Source organism: Physella acuta, unplaced genomic scaffold (genome assembly GCF_028476545.2).
Source record: "Physella acuta isolate Inbredline_101_S28 unplaced genomic scaffold, ASM2847654v3 ptg000714l, whole genome shotgun sequence".
Classification (NCBI taxonomy): domain Eukaryota; kingdom Metazoa; phylum Mollusca; class Gastropoda; family Physidae; genus Physella; species Physella acuta.
In genome coordinates this window covers 373,345-391,757 of record NW_026732232.1, presented here as the reverse complement: position 1 = coordinate 391,757, position 18,413 = coordinate 373,345, and the positions used below count along the sequence as shown (strand labels likewise).

Genomic DNA, 18,413 nt, shown 5'->3' with positions numbered 1-18,413 from the left:
CCAATGTTATACAAAAATTGATCAAAACAATGTTACTAGAGCACCAACCTTTTAAAAGTTTAATTAATAATTGAAGCTATCAAATTCCTGGGAATTTTTGACAGCCTTCATAGAGCATGAAGATGGGTGTGGGTGTGTGTGTGTGTTGTTACCCATACTTTATTGGTATTCACTGCAAGCCTATAAGCTGTTAGCTCAGTAATTCCAGGCTCCACTCACAGTACAAGCATCTCAACATGTTGTCATAATACTGCACTAAAGCTACTCTTCTGTAGTATGTGGTTAGTCCAAGAGTAAAGGTAAGATGCTTTTATCTTCTGTATTCAATCCCATTCCTTTCCCACATTCTAAACAGCTTTGGGTGCCTTAGTTGAAGCCCATCATATTATTTTCATTCGCTACCAGAGATGTAACTTACTCAATTTTTTTAGTAGTAATCTAATTTTTCATTTGAAGCTAATTTTAGGCAGAAATCATTATGTTTTCTCAATCAATGCCAGCAGAACAAGCAACATGTCTCATCCAGCAGAACATTGAAACAGTGTATTTTCATTGTATTTAAGTAATTTCACACCAAGTTTGAGCATACATACCTTGCCAGTCTCATACCAAAGCATGGCATGATGCCGTGACAGAACCTTGCAGTCAAAGATTCCATTATTGGCAGATGGCCGAGCCCTTGCTACAGAACGACCAATTTTAACTGCCTCATGCAGAGAGATCTGCCTCTCTTGGAATGGATGTGAGTTTGGACGACATGACAAAATTGCCAGTGCCGACATAGTTGGACGAATTTTTTCCTCCCCTTCCACCTGCAGAAAGTTTAGGTAATTAGTATTGCCCTTTTTCATGCTGGAATATTTACTGAAAATCAAGAACACTCAGACAATGAAATGCACAAGTAAAGAATGTGGCGTACCTCACATCAAACTGTTTAACAAACAACTGCACAATTTCAGCTCATTGGTGTTCATTCATTCTGTTTCAATCATTAGCATAACATAACACCCAGATTCTAATTAGTCAAGGTTGATCCTAACCTGCTCTTAAAAATTAGGGGAAAATATTCTTTCATCAGTGTCTCTATCTTTACTTAAAATGAACATGTATGTGTCTAGATCAGTGGTTTTCAGCTTTGTGTTCAGCTGTAAAAAAAGTTTCAATGAATATGAAGTTTGTTCAGTTGAATGCAACAACGCACCAACATTGAGATTTTAATCTCAATAAAAACTCAGTTTAAAATAAACATGTCAGTTGAGATTTCTAGTCAGACAAATATTAACATTAAATTATTTGTAATTTTTTACTTCATAATTTGTAGGAGTAGAAAACAAAGCAGATAAATTAGGGGGGTGGGGGGGGGGGGCGCAAAGTTTGAGAAGAAACCACTGCTCTAGATTATGAAAACAATTTTAAAATTGTGAGAAAAATCATAGAAGAGCACCTTAGCCCCTGAGTGTGTTGTAGCACTATAAAATAAAAATATAGATACAATTTCAATGCGGTTACTAACTTATTTCATCATTAGATGTTACTTATTTTAAATAATATAATGCTATTCCCCTCCTTATCACAGAGATTCAAGCAAGAGCTTACATTCAGTCTATAACTATAAGTATATGCAGTTTTAGCAAGAAATGAACTACTAATGTATTACAATGAAAATTTTGAATTAATGTTATAAATTGTAGCTAAATTATCAAACACATAGTCAGCTGTCAGCTAGGTCAGATTAAATTGTAGGTACTGATCAAAGAAATCAGGTCAAATTAATTACTACACCAATAGTTATCTAAAATTATATGGTGCAAAAGTGAATCAAGTTTATGAATCACCCATAAGCAACATCACTATCCTAGAGGGGGGGGGGGGTGTTGAGAAGTGCTAGGCCAAGGTTTCACATCATTTTAGGTTGGAATGTCTGACTATTTTTGACAATGGAAGGGGGTAGAAATAAGAGGTCTTTCTCCTGTCTACTGGCAAATATTAATTGATAAAACAAATTTTGCACTAGGCATGATAATCACAACTATAAAACAATAAAATCTAAGCCTAAGCATTTAAACTGATCAGTTTTTAAAAATTCTCATTTATTGTTCTTACATTCTTAAATCTAAATTATAAATTTACAATCAAATCAAGTAGCCAAAATTCAGTAATTTTAAGTTACAGTTTTCCTGACAGAATCTGATTGGTTCTTTTGTATTTTCATAGTGTTCATATCAGTCAATGTCCCTATGAAATTACTTCACCTGAATATTATTGGCCATAGCCCTAGATTCTTATAAGTCTAAATCTAATAATAAACTAAAGTATAATTTTACTATTATACTACTATTCTAGTGTAGTCTAGATCTAGATTTCAAGTGAGAGTATTTAGTTTTACATCTCTTCAGAAGTGGTCAGTTGTCAGGTGTGATATGTGTCAGGAGTACCAAGTAGCCATACATAAGCTCGAGCTGCGCATAACACGATTGTTATACTAGAGACAATGAGAAGATCTATAGCGGTCAATTATTGGGTGTGAAACACGTGAGTCCATAGTGACCAGTGATATTTTGAAGTCGCCATATATAAGCTCGAGCTGCGCATAACACGATTGTTATACTAGAGACAATGAGAAGATCTATAGCGGTCAATTATTAGGTGTGAAACAACTGCTGCCTTGTAGTTTGTTCTTGGTTGGACAAAGGCTATGGAAGCAAATCCAAAAAGAAAAGCAGGCTGAAATCGGAGTGAATGGCCTCAATGGCGCATAACCAGTTGACATGTAATCCTTAATTGTGATGGAAGCATGGTCGAGTCAGCAAAGCTCATGGTTGATAAATTCGAAAAAAAAGTCTCGAGTTCAAACCCTCTGGCAGATAAGGCTCGATCCCTCCCAACACTAAAAATTAAGAACGAAGAAGAAAAAAGAAGAAAGAAGGGTGTGAAACACGTGAGTGCATAGTCACCAGTGATATTTTGAAGTCGCTATATATAAGCTCGAGCTGCGCATAACACGATTGTTATACTAGAGACAATGAGAAGATCTATAGCGGTCAATTATTGGGTGTGAAACACGTGAGTGCATAGTGACCAGTGTTATTTTGAATGCCAAGTGATGGTATGACTCCTATGACTCTGGGGAAATGATAAGGGGTGGCAAGACGCCTTGGCTATAGGACTATAGGCCCTATAATAAAATTACGCTTTGAACATTCTAAGTGCACCAGTAGGCTTAAGTTCTCAAAACAAATTTAAAAAATAGTAATTGAGTACTGTAACTGACAACAGTATTAGGAATAATACTCAACAAATAGATCTAGATCTAGATCTAGGTCTAGCTCTATACTCTATCAGTGTAAATTTGAGTCAAATGAACTTAAAAATGAAGTAAAAACTGTCAAGTAAGAAAGAAAAAGCAGTCATAGACAAAGATCTATTTCATATTTATTTTAGCCTATTTTTTACTAGATCTAGTATTTGACTATTTGAATTTGACATTTGTAAAGTTAAAACTACTGTACTAGAATCTAGATTCTAGATCTAGATCTAGATCTAGAATCTAAATAACTAAACTAAACAGTCAAAAACAGTGGAAGTTATAAAATTATTAGAAAAATACCCTGAATATTTTTATTTTGGATCTAGATCTAGAATCTAGAGTCTATGTCATGGTTATTAAAGTCTACTTGTATGTACAAGCTCTTAAAATGTAATAGATCTAGATTCTAAATACAACGTACATCTATGGCACAATCTATTTGAATAATGCTGAAATTCAGTAGCCCAAGTGGTAACTTACCATTTTATGTTGCCCTACATTATTTTCTTCCTCTACGAGACGGCCATCTTGTTGAATATCGTATAGCCTTTAATAAAATATTATTCTTGTGATTTCACAATTCGTATTTTATTTTCATAATATCTATGAAGGAGCACAATAAATTTAGACCATGTTTTTTCCATTAAAAAAAAACTTATTGTATCTTCGATCTAACTTCACATAAAGCAAAATGTAAAATCAGAGAGAAGAGTAGAGAGTAACCTTATTCTATTTTTAGTGCGAAGAAATATGGATACCAAACATTCAGAATCTGTTGAAAGCCCTCAACTGAATGAAGATGATCTTATGGGCAAAACTATTGCAATTCTCCCATGGGACAGATTTTACAACTGGATTCATTGTGCATGTGTTGTTACATTTGATTTGGAACTTGGTCAAGCTATGGAGGTTTTATTATAAAAAAAAATTTCTAGTGTCACAAATCACATTGACATTCACCATTCACATCATAATTTCATAAATTCATAGCCTGGCAAAAGCCCTAACCTAAGAACTTAACTTTAAGAAGTAGAATCTAAAATCTAGATCTAGTACACACTTTCACTCACTACACTCTACAGTACACTCTGTAATAAAACAGATACAGTAGTGTTCGTTACCTCACATTTAAAGACAGTTACAAATACTATGGTCCTTAACCGTTAGGTAACGACATATGTCTAGAGATCTACTAGTTATACTAGTGTTTTAAAGCAAATATTTTCAGTGACAGCAGTGGTACTGTCGAATTCACAAATTATGAATCACTAAAAAGTAGAAAATAAAACAACTAAATAGCGTTGTTTGATATGCCGCGGGTCGGCTCGTTTAATCTATTCTTCTACCAAGTTTCACCATTCTAGTATGAAAACTTGAAGAGTCTATAGACTCAGTGTAACAGTAACAACCCCCCTTTTAAAAATGTGAAAAGCCTCCCCCTAATCGGCACATTTTTGTGGAATGTATACTATGTGATTCAATCAGACATTTCTTCAACGTCTGAAATAATACAGAAGTCAAACTTAGGCCTATACTGTTTAAAAGGATATTCAATTAAGAATAAATGATGTATAACATGTAAATATAAACAAACACAATGAAAGCATGAAAAAAAATAGTATTGAACATGCAAGGGGTAGAGGGAAAAGGCAATTTGTCTGATTTTGTCGTCAGTGGCATTAGCTTAGCTAAGACTACTCACAACACTTATTGAAGAATAATAACTAAATCAGGTAGATCTAAGTTTGATTGGAAACTTTTTTTTTTTACTTCTGTAGTCCCAAGTAACAAATTTATTTATTTTTATTTTTTGCAGCTTATCTATCCAGGCCATGTTAAATTAACGGATAAAGAGGTAAAAACTTGTTGATCGAATTTTGACAAGTCTTTCTTTGTATCCAGGATCTATGCTATTTATTTGGAACATACATTTATTTATTTAGGCTATCAAATTTATCTGTAAATTTTTGTAGTTTAAAATTGCTGAAACTATAAGAATAATTATCTGAAGTTGATTTTCTTAAAAATAATCATGCCTATATATTTTAACTAAAAACACCATTTTTTAATCATCAGAAAATGAATATCTGCTATCTTTCATTTCCAGACTCTAATTCAGGTAATGATAATTTACTCATTAGTATTTTGTCTTTTTATTTGTAATGTTCTCTCTTCAATTTTATATAACTAAATAATTTAAAAAAAATTATGCCTATACTGAAGATTTATCTGTCAATGTTATAGGCGTTGTGAACCAACAGTTTGGATAATTACTAATTATTCTTGTTTTTGCTGTGCAAATTGGTATGTCTTAGTGATTCAGATAATTGGTACTAGAAAGTCCATAAAGTTCTGTCATAGATATGCATTTCTGTCATTGATATTCACAATTTAATCTGTTTTATCAGTTGTGCTAATAACAAACTACAGACTTCCATTAACAGATGCCTATTTCGCTGATTGAACATAAGGTGACCTGAAAAAAATATAAGCAATGCCAACATAGAGAAAACCCCTGACATTTTTCTTTTGTTAAAAATCAGGCTGTATGGGTGACACTCAGTTCCACTTTCGCATTCGTCAATGCCCTGGTAGAAAACCTCTAGTCCGTGCCCACAGTCAATACAACAGAGATTGTCCTGTTGCTCTGCAGGCAGGTTTTTTCTTACTCTACCATTGGCTGGACATTAAAAAATATTAAAATAGATACAATAAAGAGCTAACGATTATATAGTTGTAGTTTTGTACCACTTTTAGTTTTCCCATGCTCATTGTTTCCAATCTGCTTATTAAGTACTAGACCTTTTTAAAAAAAAAATCTTACTGTTATACAGTAATTTAATGGAGATTTTTTTTCACAGCTAGATGATGCACACTATTATGGTTTTGTATATTTTAGACAGACAAAAGACAGGTCTATACGAAGAGGCTACTTTCAAAAGGTAAACAGTTATCTTTTTTTTAAAATTATATACATTTTTCTAAGAGATGTGTTTTGATTATATGCAATTTTTATACTATTGTATTTTTTAAAATATGTTGTTATGTAATAACATGTTATGTATTTATTTTTCCAGTTCAAAAGACATTGTATAGAGTTGAATGTTTTTTCTCTACATCCACAGTCTGTAGTACTTGTCACTAAGCTACCTTTTGTTGCCTTATTTAACCAAGTCATCAGTATTGTTGCCCCTGAATACTTTGATAATGGTGAACCTAGTCTTGAAGCAGGCAAGTTATTTCCATACAAAATGTTAACTTTTACCCTACAGAACTAAAGTTATATATTCTTATAACCAGATCAATCTTTTTTTTAGCTTGTCATGATATTGATCAATGGCCAATGCCTGTACCAGGAGACACTCTAAATCTGCCAATTATGGGTACTGTATTGCAGGTATGCTGAATTGCCACATGCTTCCTTATTTGTTTCTTTACATGGCGTTACAATGTTTTGATTTTGGTTTTTGAAGTACCCCATCCTTACCCAGGGTGTAAACATCTTTTCTTCTGGTTTCTCTGCTTCAGTCTTTCATTTGAACATTTATATTAGCAGTTTCAAAAGTGCTTGGTTATAATTTAAAACTTTTAATTTTTACTCTTCAAGCAAATATATGAGACAATTTTTCCAAACAATGTGCTAGTATTAATGTAAATTAAAATGTCACTGATGTTTTTAAACACCAATGTTCAGTTTTCATGAGTATTTAAAAAAACAACACTCTGTAATCTTAAAATCTAAGGTTGTAACATTATGTCTGACTATTTCTCAATCAGATTGTAAACATTTTTTAAAGTGAGTAGCCGCTGGAGACTTACTTTGTTTTGAGCTTGTGTCTTTTTACTTTTGGTTTTTTTTTTTTTCAAAGTTTTTTTTTTACCCTTTGAAAAGGCAGTTTTAGCATTTCTTAGTGATTGTTACTGCATTGAAAATATTGTCATTTAGAAGTTATCAAAGACATGTGATCCCCATTTTTAATTTAAATGTAGTGATCTGCTTAAACTATTGACGCTTTATATACAAATTTACCCTAAAGCTGACAAGTAACAATCACTATCATGTTTATTTATATGATCATCACTGGGCTTGACGTTTATTATTTTTATCATTATTGTTTTGTTTGCATATTTATTTTGGCGAATCAGGTTCGTGTTCCATGTAGGTTGGACAAGTTAATAGGTGTAACTCAGCCTAGAACAGGGCAAATGGTAAGGAAATAAAGACTAGACAATATGCTTGGTATAATCTTTAGGGAAATATCAGCTACACAGTTTACAAAATATTATCTAGAAGAGGGCATTTGGAAGAAAATATTGGCTAGGCAAATTTAATATGTTTTATTGAGAACAGGTCAAATGGTAATATGCTGTAGGCTATATATTTCCTAGGTGTAGTTGTTTAAAATGCAAGTAGTAATACTTGAGGCTAGACAGATTTACTAAGTTTAGTCTATAACAGCGCAAGTAGTAATATAGTGTAGGCTAGACAAAATATCTTTTTATCAAGAACAGGCAAATGGTAATATGCTGTAGGCTAGATAATTTCCTAGGTGTAGTTGATAAAAGGGCAAATAGTGTAGTCTATTACTGAGCAATATAAGGAAATAAATGCAGACAAAAGGTGCAGCTCTTATGTTTTCTTTTGGTCATTATGTTTTATATTGGGTATTGGTTTATTTTGTATGTATTTTAAAGCATGACTGCAAGACTTTGTTTTTATTTAGTTAAATATCAAATTCTTTAGTTTTTTAAAAAGGCACTATGTAATAACTATTGCTCTTTGCTTTCTAACTTTTCATTGAAACATCAGAGTCAGTTTTTAGAATTTTTAATGGAACATATTTTACTTAATGAGCACTTTATATGTGCATCTTCAAGTTCATAAATAAATTTAAACAGAGATTCAAAGTAACACACATTTAATTTTAGTTTTAAAGCCTCTGATATTAAAATTACTTAACAAATAAAATTGATAATTGTTTTGGTTCACTTTAGCTTAGTCTTATAGCTAATTAAATCCTGTGTGTAAACTACAATCTGTTGTAAACTGTGGTTATTTAGATACTGTAGTTGCTATCTGCATTTGTTACTAAATAAAAGAGAAAATGATTGGGAGCATATTGTTTTTTAAAAACTGGTAGAAATTATGCAATATATTGAGAGCCATATTGTAATTATTGTAAAATGTGCTCATTTTAATCATTGTATTTGCAATGCCCAATTTTCTATAGTTTCTATTTCAAAACCTTCTCAGCATACCATTCCAGCCCACACCATCTTACCCTCACTTCATGAAGTTGATATATACAGGTAAATATTAAGGCATAAAACATTGCTTAGAAAAATAAAGGAACATTCAATAAACAGCTACATAATTTTAACATTGTTCCATCATTACATGTAGATACTTGCACTTATTTCCTAAGTACAGAAATTGTTTTGTCTGCAGCTCAGTACTTAGTATTTTACCACATGTGCAGCTTCTCTGGGAACTTGTATTGATAGGAGAGGTGTGTATTTTTTTTCTCATCATGTCTTAGATTTGTTTTTTTAAGATTGTTACAGTTAAATCTCTGACTGGTAACCTAACCCATTTATGATAGAGAGCTGTGTGAGGTCATGGGTAGTTTAGATTGTCGAGGAATGTAAAGATGTATGGGTCTTGAGTTGTGGCTGCAGAAACAGATAAAGCAGAAGTTGATAGCATTACTTATTTAAATATTAATATATGACAAGCTAAAAAACTAATTATTTATCAAACAGCCAATTGTTGTCATGGCATCCTCGCCCACTATTACTTGTAATACAGTCCAAGCTCTAGTCAAGTAAGGATTTTTATTTTTCATAGCAATTGTTGGGAATTTTTTAATGTAAATTTTCATGTCTAGAGGTTTACAATTAATAGTAAATTTTTGGGTTAGTCTTAATAAAAGAAACAGATAACTAAACAGTTAAACTGTAACTAAACTATTTAGTTACCTATACAAGTGATATTTAATTTCTTTGTATACTTTTATAAGGAAAAGGATATTCTAAAACATTTCAAGTTAACAGAAGAGCCCACTCCCTATTCTACTTTCCACATTTTTTGTTTTGCTGTTGGATCAACTTGAATTTTTTAAAATTTTAGTATTAATTTAGCTACTTATAATTAAATAATTAAATTTAAAAAATAAATAACATAATGTGGACAATTACAAATAATAATCTTCTTAATATTTTAATTTTTTTTTTAGCATGATAGCACCACTCAAGTTTTGCAGCGACTTTAGGCCTTATTTTACAATTCATGACAGTGAATTTAAAGAATATACCACAAGAACTCAAGCACCGTAAGTACACTTAAAAGACAGTCTTTATAACTTAAGGTGTAAAAACTCCTCTTGATAAAAATATAAAAAAAAAAACTATATATTCCTTTAGGCCTCCTGTCATCCTTGGTGTGACCAATCCATTTTTTGCCAAAACATTGCAACACTGGCCACACATTATTCGAATTGGTGAAATGGGGTCTGCAGGTAGGCAAAGAACAACTTTTGTTACATTGTTTTTGGTGATATTGTAACCCATACAGTTTTATTTTATTTTCATCAGAAAATTGCAACTTTCCATTGTATTTTAAAAACTTGGGTGTGGTTTAGGGTTACTCCTCTTTGGTTTTACACCAAGTTTTATTTAAAAAATGAAAGGGAAAGCTGTTTCAGATGCATCAAGAAGATAATGTAATAAATTTACATAATCGCTGACAAAAATTATTCTTTAATGTAGTCATATTTGTTTGTTTTTATGAAACATACTTCTTAAATTTTTCCTACCAGCAATCTATTGTTTCATTCACTTTTATTTGAATATAATATTTTTAAAAAATGTTCTGATTGGACTGCTGACACTTATTTTTCTCCAATTTGCAAATGATAAAAATTGTTTTTCATTTAGTATTTTTAGCCCTTTTTTATTTGCAATGTTTTTGTACTTTTCTTCTAAATCTAATGGCTGTAGCTGTGCTAATGAAACCAGCTTTTTAAGTAAGAATTTCCTACACACTTGCACTAGAGTTTGTTTTGATATTGAAATATTTTAAAGGAAGCTCACCTAAGCTTGCCAACAAAGTAAAGAAAGCAACAGCACTAAAGACATTGGATTCAAACCCAGGTTTGTCCCTTTCTCTCCATGGTGCATGTGCTGTCACCATTGCTCACTCAAGTCTGCTGTTGTTGAAGCAATAGATATGACATTGCACATTTCTGTTTTGCTAATCCTAGCACAGTGGTTATTTTTTTACAGACCGTAGATTGTGATAGTTTGACTGTTTACTAATGGATGTGTAATAATACCTTTACAAACTGTTATTCTCTGTTGTACCTTCCACCACTGTATTACCTACTTGAGTATCATTAGAATACATAGTGTGTCACCCAACCCAAAGCATTGGAGATAAGTGAGAAAATATCAAGTGGCAATGACAAGAGGGAAACATGCTTATCTCCCATGCTTTCAATAACCTTGACTTTAAAGTTACAGAATTTTCACCTGTTCAATAAAAACATGTTACTACATTTTAACTACATAAACCTCAAATGATTTTAAAGTTAAATTCTTAATAGTCCGCTCTTTTAAACATTATTTAATTTTGAATTAGGATTAAATTAATTATTGTACCTACAATTTAAAATTGTAATTAACTATTTTTTTTATCTCTACCATTATTTTCATGTAACTAATTGCATGTTATGATAACATTTCCTTTGGTTGTAGTGTTTAATTACTTCAAGCTTATTATATTTCTCACTACAATGGTTACTAACTGTTTAATGTTTGCATTGTTTTGTTAATTTCAAATTTAGATTTTCTTATTTTACTTTTGGTGATCCAAAAATCATGTTACCTCTTGATAATTTTAATGTTTTTCCCAGCAGTTTGTCTTGCATTATTACTAAATTTTGTGTTTTTTAAACATTTTGGTTTCTTTAGTGCATTCTTGTCACAAACTAGTGATTGGAAAAAATATTAATAAGAATAACTTTACATAAACAGCTCTAATATTTACTTTTTGCCATATAATATCTGTAATTTATTTTTTTAAATTCAGAACAAATTTTTATAACAGTACTTAATGTTAAAGTTATTTAATGTTATCTTAATATTCCTAAATGAATTTCATATGACTTTGAAAAATTGTTTGACCATAATTTGGTGTTTGTGTTCACCCCAACACTATGTTCCTCCACAGGTGTGTATACTCGATTCAAGGCATTTCTTACCAAAGACAAAATGATTCTAAAAAGGTTGATGAAGGTAAATTTTTAAAATTAAGTATGTTGGACATCAGAGAGTGAGTACTACTAGTAACCATAGTTAAAAGATGGCAGCTTAATATATATTGATAGCTTCAATCTTTTTTACAGGGAGCTCAACTAAAACGACCAGTTGAAGCACAGAATGCAATATTAAGGAGGCACTTACTCGAACTTACTCAAAGCTTTATGATTCCTCTGGTAAGTACTGATTTACTCAAGTGATGAAAATAGTTTATTGTACATAAATATGACCACTTTAAAGCTAGTATTTTTTTTTTTATAGTTCAGTTTCCACAAGCACACCCTACATATTTTGAAACCTTTTGTCTTTATGTTCACAGGAGAGATACATGGCAAGTTTGATGCCTTTGCAAAGAAATATTTCACCTCACAAGGTTTGGTAAAACTAATTCTTGTCTAGCATGTTTTGGTTTATGACTAATTTAAACTAAGAAAGTTTAATTGGCATGACTTTTTATTTAGTATTTAAACCTTTAAATTATTTTTTTATGGTAAAATGAAAACACTTGTTGTTTTTTAAAAAAATGCTAAGAGACAAAGTGGTTTCTACGCATTGTAAATAACATGGCTATTTAATTCTGATGATTCCAGATACTAAAAAATTGTATATAAAAGTTGAAAATAAAAGATACTTCCATGTTTCTATGAGATGCAAATTAAATCAGTAATAACTTTGAAAGAAAACAATATCATTTTTGTTAGCTTTGGGCTTTAGAGGAAAGTAGGCCTATACAGATTTTAAAGCGTAATTAAAAATCTTAGCTAGATTTTCAGAAGGGACATATCATATTCCAAGACAATTTCTCTTAAGTCTGGGTGCAGCACCGGATTTAGTTGTTGCGGTTGACCTATGTTGAATTTCAGTTTTGACCTAATTTTTAAAATATACTCATTTCTGGAAATAAAATTACATTATTTATTGCTAGAAATGTTTTTTTTTTCTATTTTAAAATAATTTTATTGTGATGTCTGTTATTATGAATGTTTTGATTATTTTGTATCTTGTTTGCCTTTTTTTCTGAAAAAGATAAATTTTGCTCTTCAAATTGCTACTCCTCAGTTAGTTTGAATCTTGATGAAACTTTACCTGATTATTCTTCAGATAAAAATTTTACACTTAACTTCTATGTTTATTTCTTATGAAACCTTTTGTAATTTTTATTTTGTAGCCTAAAATATGCTAACTTTGAGCAAATTTTAGCCGAGTGAAAATTTTTTGAAAGTTGTTTGCATTGCTTTCCTAAAATATGCAATTTAGAAAGTTTTAGGCTACTATTTTACTATTTTTGACCTACATTTAAAGCTTGCATTTCTGTGTATTGAGCACTTGGGGCTATATAGCCTTAACATTTTGAAAATGATAAAAAAAAATCCATGGCAACCACAAATAAGTATAGTTTGTTTTTTTACCTTTTTTACAAATGTCTTTGACCTATAAGTTGGGTAAAGTTTCAATATATTTGATTGACTAGGAAGGAAAAAGTCTCTTGGTGCTGCACCCATCCTTAATTAAAAGATTTAAAACGCTTCATTTTGGCTATTCTTTGTAATCAGGGCTCTCCTAGACTAGGACCTTTTGACTCAGATAAGTTTTTAGAAACAGTTGAACATTCAGGACCTCAGTTGACATCTGGTATCAAAGGAGATTGGGAGTCATTATACAGGTTAGATTGTTTCTTTTTTAATATGTAATCTTAACAGTAACCAACTTTGGTTGGCCAAATTTTATTTCAGGAGTAAAACAAAATCTTTTTACTAATCTTTTTTTTTTACAGACGTTTCTTTCGATCACCAAACTTTGAAGGATGGTATTATCAAAGACAGAAAGAAATGAACCAGAAGTTGCAGTTGCTACATCTTGAAGCCTTAAGTAATGCTGTAAGTTTTGTAGCAAAGCAAATTTAAAATATTTCTTTTAAAAAGGAAGGCTTACATTTTTTCTTTTATTGACTAAACTCTTAAAAATGGATATGTGACACTAATTTTAAACAATGATTAAACCAACATAGGAAACCTTCAAACATACTTTAGTGTTGTCAAACAGAAAAAATGTTTACAAATACTTTCAGAACCTGTCTGAGTGGATTGTGGACAAAGAAGAAGTAGAAATTGTTGATTTGATCCTCAAGATTAAAGAAAAGCTGGTACTACAAACACAAGTTTTTTTCTTTTTAAACTGATGTGAGTTGCACATTTATAACTTTACAACAAACCTAACAATTTTGTTTTGATTTTGTTTCAGACTTTTGCCCACCGTAACCATGGCATAGTTGGCAAGGAGAGTGTGTCTCGCCTACAAAAACAGTTGGAGGATATTGTCTCCACTCTCCCTGATGACTTGCAGAGTGTTATCAAAACATAGCAGTTCTCTCACTTTCTGCACTCAGGGATGTTTCTTTCGTATAGGAAGGAGGTCTTGTTTGAAGAGATGTGTTGCAGTATTGGGAATGGTGCTTCTGGTATTTGAGGCTCTTGCCACATGTGAAATAAAAGCTGTCCATTCATAAACTAAGGATTTATAGACAAAGTAATGTGGAACTTCTATACAGTGAAAATCATTATTATTATTCCTTCAAATGATTTCATTTTCTGGTGATGATTCAGTGTTTTACTTACCAAAGTCAATAATGTGTTTCCACAAAGAACATTAATATGTACATAAGTAGAGTATGGGACACATACCCCACCCCGCCAGATCATTACCTCCCTGTCTACTTTTCTCTACAGCTTGACAATACTTATAGATTAAGTGAGAAACTCAACATTCTACAGCTTGACAATACATATTATACTACACACATTATAGGTTAACTCAACATTCTATAAATTGCCTGAAATAAATTATATTAAGTGCTTTCACAAGAATTCTATAGAACACAAAACAGGGTAATTTGTAACGTGGAGTAATCTTATTCCCTCAAAACATTTCCTAACCCTAACATTACCTTTTGATTAGAGATATGTTAAATATAAGGTTTGGTGTCAACTTGTAATTAACAGTGAGGTAATGTCCTACTGGATTTTTAAATGAACAGTTGGTAATGTCCTGCTCCCACATTAGTGATGTTGTGACAATGTATATATTTTGTTTTTAATTGCCAGTCATTTGTAAAATGAATTTATACAATGATGTTTTTATGTTTTAAATTGTAAATTACAGTAAGTAAACAGAAACCTTACAGTGCAGCTCACAAACTAAATGGCATAGTTCATTGCAGCTGTCATTGCACTCACTTTGATAATTAAGGAAGACCAGTCATACACATAGAGTCATCTGCCTATAAACTTACATTTAGTCTCTTGTATAGTTAATGCTTCAAATATTTTTGACACCATACTACAAATTCATGTGTTACTTTCTTGTAGTTAATTAGTGTAACCAAAGGTCTTCCCCTCAGGTCCGTTTTAGTGCTTAAGTAATTAAAATTTAGAAGAAAAATATGACATATTTTGTTTTGTAGTCTAGTTTAGTTTTATCCTTGTACTGTATCACGTAAACAATACCTTTGCCACCTATGGAAATGTAGTTTTGTTCTGTTGCTCATTTGATTATGCATTTGTAGAATAAATCTTCAGCATGCTACCTAGGTTGAAATGCTGTCTCAACATGCTACCTAGGTTGAAATGCTGTCTCAACATGCTACCTAGGTTGAAATGCTGTCTCAACATGCTACCAAGGTTGAAATGCTGTCTCAACATGCTACCAAGGTTGAAATGCTGTCTCAACATGCTACCTAGGTTCATACTCAGGCTTAGCAGGCTACCTCAGTTCAAACCATTAGTTAAAAATATATAATTCTGTTAGGGAAAAAGCGCTGGATGTAATCTAAGTTAACAGAACATGACTTAGTCTAAGGGGAATAAAGATGATACTAACGTGAATGTCCCATAAAAATATTTTTTTTCAAGTGCTTGTTATTATCTTGTTGTTATTAATTTTGGATGGAACAGAGGTTGTTTTTTTATATTATATTAGCTGTTATCTTGAGGTAATGGAAAAACAGTTAATACTCTAATCATGTAAGTCTAAGCAAAAAAATCATTCCTTTCCATAACATATCATGAAAGAGATCTGAATGAACTTGTCTGTTGTCTAATTCCCTTTGGCTGAGAACTGTCACTATGTATATTATCTTGTGTTGCCACCCGCCTTTATAGAATATTGTTCCTCTCTTGTAGGATGTGATGAGAATAAGCTTGATTGGTACTTTGTGTTGCCACCCTCCTGTATTAAATATTGTTCCTCTCTTGTAGGATGTGATGAGAATAAGCTTGATTGGTACTTTGTGTTGCCACCCTCCTGTATTAAATATTGTTACTCTCTTGTAGGATGTGATGAGAATAAGCTTGATTGGTACTTTGTGTTGCCACCCTCCTGTATTAAATATTGTTCCTCTCTTGTAGGATGTGATGAGAATAAGCTTGATTGATACTTTGTGTTGCCACCCTCCTGTATTAAATATTGTTACTATCTTGTATAGGATGTGATGAGTGTAAGCTTGGATTTTTTTAGCCACATAGTATTATGCTTGTTCTTTCAGCTTTAACTACTTACCTCTTTTTACATGTTTCTCTTTAATGCACAAAATTTACTTAAACTGTTAAAGAACGTTTCTGCAGTGTTTCATTATCTCACCTTTAAAATGTTTACTTTTAATTAATTATATTTAAATTAATGAGTGAAGTGTCCCAGTTTAGTACACTGTACAGTAGTTAAGATTTGTTTATAGTCCAAATCCTAAGTTAACCCTCTCACAACATTGTTGTTTCTATTCTTAAAACAAAAAAACAAACGAAATCAAATCATTCAGGACATTTCTACTGTTGTATCACGAATATTCGCACAGTTAACATAAAACATTCTCTATTGCTTTTTTTTTTAGTCTTAATAAATCTATTTTTTAAAATAAATTTTTACCTTTAACTGTATATATAACTATTGTAAGAATAGGGCTCCTTGTTAAATAATATAAATGTGTATATAACTATGATGTTGTATGTATACAGCGTATTCTGGTTTGATATTATTTCTAGTCATGTGATTTACCATTTAATAAAATAATAGATTAGACTAGTAAGCTATTATCTGCATAGAGCACTTTAACTTTACTGTAGGTACAGCTTATTAGATTTCTGTTGAGGTGATGATACAACTGGGGTGGGGGGGAGGGGTTGTTCATAGTTTTACAGTTACAACGTCTGTATATTTTTAAAAAATTTATTAATTTGTAAATTATCAAAACTAGACTAATTTTATTTTTTTAAATATGGTTTGACATAGTAAACTTCCAAAGATAAAACAGCCTGTAATTTCAATGTTATTTTATTGAAGTAAAAGTGCAATCATTAAGGCATGACTTTCGAAGGTGCTAACCTCATTACATCTGTTCCATAGTTTAAAAATTTGTCCGGATGGTTGTCCGTAAATGGTATGTCAGCCAATATTTACCCTCACCCACATCATCACATAACAAAAACGCCAGAATTATGTTACAACATTAAAATACATGTATTCTCGTGAAATTAGCATGATTTCACCATTCTTATTTGTTACAAAATGTTTTTGTCTCATTTCTTGGTTCCATACTTATACCACAACCCTCTCCTCTAGGTATGTGATGTAATGTATGGATGACCCCTGAACCCATAGGGTATGTGTCATATAAGCAAAGTTGTATGTGTAATGTGATGTGCCATATGTTGATCAGTTTTGTACACATACAATTATTTTTGGTTTTAATAAAACAATGTTGATATCAATTTTAAAACTATTAAAAATTATTATATGGATTTTTCTTCTACTTGTACTTGCTAGTGTTTTACTTTTTTTTTTGTTTACTTTATGCTTTAATGAGTTGGTAGATGTTTTATTATGTTCCCTTTATTTTGTATGTTTCTTTGTACTTTATGCTCCTTACATCATACCTCAAATACAATATAGATCCTTTGGTCACAGTCTGCAAACAATAACATTGGGGGGGGGGGGGGGGTAGACTTTCTTCTGGGGGGCTCTGCCAGAGAGATGCCTGTGAAACACTGGACATTGCTCGTGTTAAATAAAGACACCTCCAGATTCTACTTTTGATATTTAGGCCTAATAATAAACATAGAAAATACTAAAGCCGTATATCAGTTATTATGGATGACCCCTTAATCGTCTAATGCCGTGTGATTAGTTTCCCTATTGCAAAGTGCCCTTAAATAAGAATGTAAGCGCCATAGTAATGCATAAAGGACCAAAAAATATAATTTCATTTATATATATAGGCCTATAGACTAGTTACATTTTATGATGTTGATCCGACCTTTCATTAATAAACACTTTTTATTTAAATAAACATTGCGGAATAAAAATGTGAAGTAGGAATATATGTGTTGTCTAAGTCGATTAAAGCGGATAAAAGCTGCCAGTGTTAGGCTTAATGATTACACGACCTGGGCTTAATTAAGTATATTATCAATAGTTGTAATTGTGCTTTGTCTGTTACAGTTTATGCTAGGCTGGACTTAGTTTTGCTGGTCTACCCTCTCCCTATTTCCAACAATATTTATTATTCATGCTTTTTACTTTCTCGTATATACGAAATATAGAGAAAGTCTTGTAATCGTGCAAAAAAAATCGAGATTTTTGCAAATCTCGACGTTTTACATCTCACTGATACGGAAAAACATAATTTTGCAATCTTGTCTGTGTGTGTGTCCGTGTGTAAACACGATAACTTGAGTACCGTTACAGCTAGGTTGATGAAATTTCATATATAAGTATTTTATCAAAATCGTAGATCCGT

The 18,413-nt window shown here is 31.6% G+C and overlaps 2 protein-coding genes across 12 annotated transcripts in view; one reads left to right on the top strand and one right to left on the bottom strand.

Moving 5' to 3' along the window:
• Window positions 1–3,849, bottom strand: part of LOC131949769 (sarcolemmal membrane-associated protein) — a 52,840-nt gene extending 48,991 nt beyond the window's left edge. For 7 of the 9 annotated variants that reach the window (XM_059311707.1, XM_059311714.1, XM_059311716.1 and 4 more), the window contains exons 1-2: window positions 3,788–3,843; window positions 594–812 (exon numbers count right to left, since the gene is read on the bottom strand). In XM_059311707.1, coding sequence (XP_059167690.1) covers window positions 594–812; window positions 3,788–3,790 — 222 coding nt within the window. In that variant the 5' untranslated portion in view covers window positions 3,791–3,843. Of the gene's footprint in view, window positions 1–593; window positions 813–919; window positions 1,046–3,787 lie in introns of all 9 variants that reach the window. The other 2 variants (XM_059311709.1, XM_059311708.1) reach the window with 2 other exon arrangements.
• A 201-nt stretch (window positions 3,850–4,050) lies between these two features.
• LOC131949793 (protein DENND6A) lies at window positions 4,051–17,409 on the top strand. Of its 3 annotated transcripts, XM_059311747.1 has the most exons (21): window positions 4,051–4,216; window positions 5,124–5,162; window positions 5,384–5,426; window positions 5,851–5,960; window positions 6,169–6,249; window positions 6,433–6,538; window positions 6,625–6,704; window positions 7,454–7,516; window positions 8,562–8,617; window positions 8,757–8,817; window positions 9,071–9,132; window positions 9,544–9,639; window positions 9,731–9,825; window positions 10,391–10,459; window positions 11,538–11,602; window positions 11,713–11,802; window positions 11,946–11,999; window positions 13,180–13,289; window positions 13,401–13,503; window positions 13,695–13,769; window positions 13,868–17,409. In XM_059311747.1, the coding sequence occupies exons 1-21, from the start codon at window positions 4,058–4,060 to the stop codon at window positions 13,985–13,987; spliced, it is 1,737 nt and encodes a 578-aa protein (XP_059167730.1). In that variant the 5' UTR covers window positions 4,051–4,057; the 3' UTR covers window positions 13,988–17,409. The 3 variants fall into 3 exon arrangements, with proteins under 3 accessions (XP_059167730.1, XP_059167731.1, XP_059167732.1); XM_059311748.1 differs by lacking the exon at window positions 7,454–7,516; XM_059311749.1 differs by lacking the exon at window positions 10,391–10,459.
• The last annotated feature ends 1,004 nt before the right edge of the window (window positions 17,410–18,413 follow it).

Bases quoted from the DNA above. Each gene is read 5' to 3' on its own strand.
- LOC131949793 (XM_059311747.1), top strand. From the start codon at position 4,058: ATGGATACCAAACATTCAGAATCTGTTGAAAGCCCTCAACTGAATGAA. The intron at 4,217-5,123 runs GTTTTATTATAA...TATTTTTTGCAG, and splicing joins AACTTGGTCAAGCTATGGAG to CTTATCTATCCAGGCCATGT. The intron at 8,818-9,070 runs GTGTGTATTTTT...TTTATCAAACAG, and splicing joins AACTTGTATTGATAGGAGAG to CCAATTGTTGTCATGGCATC.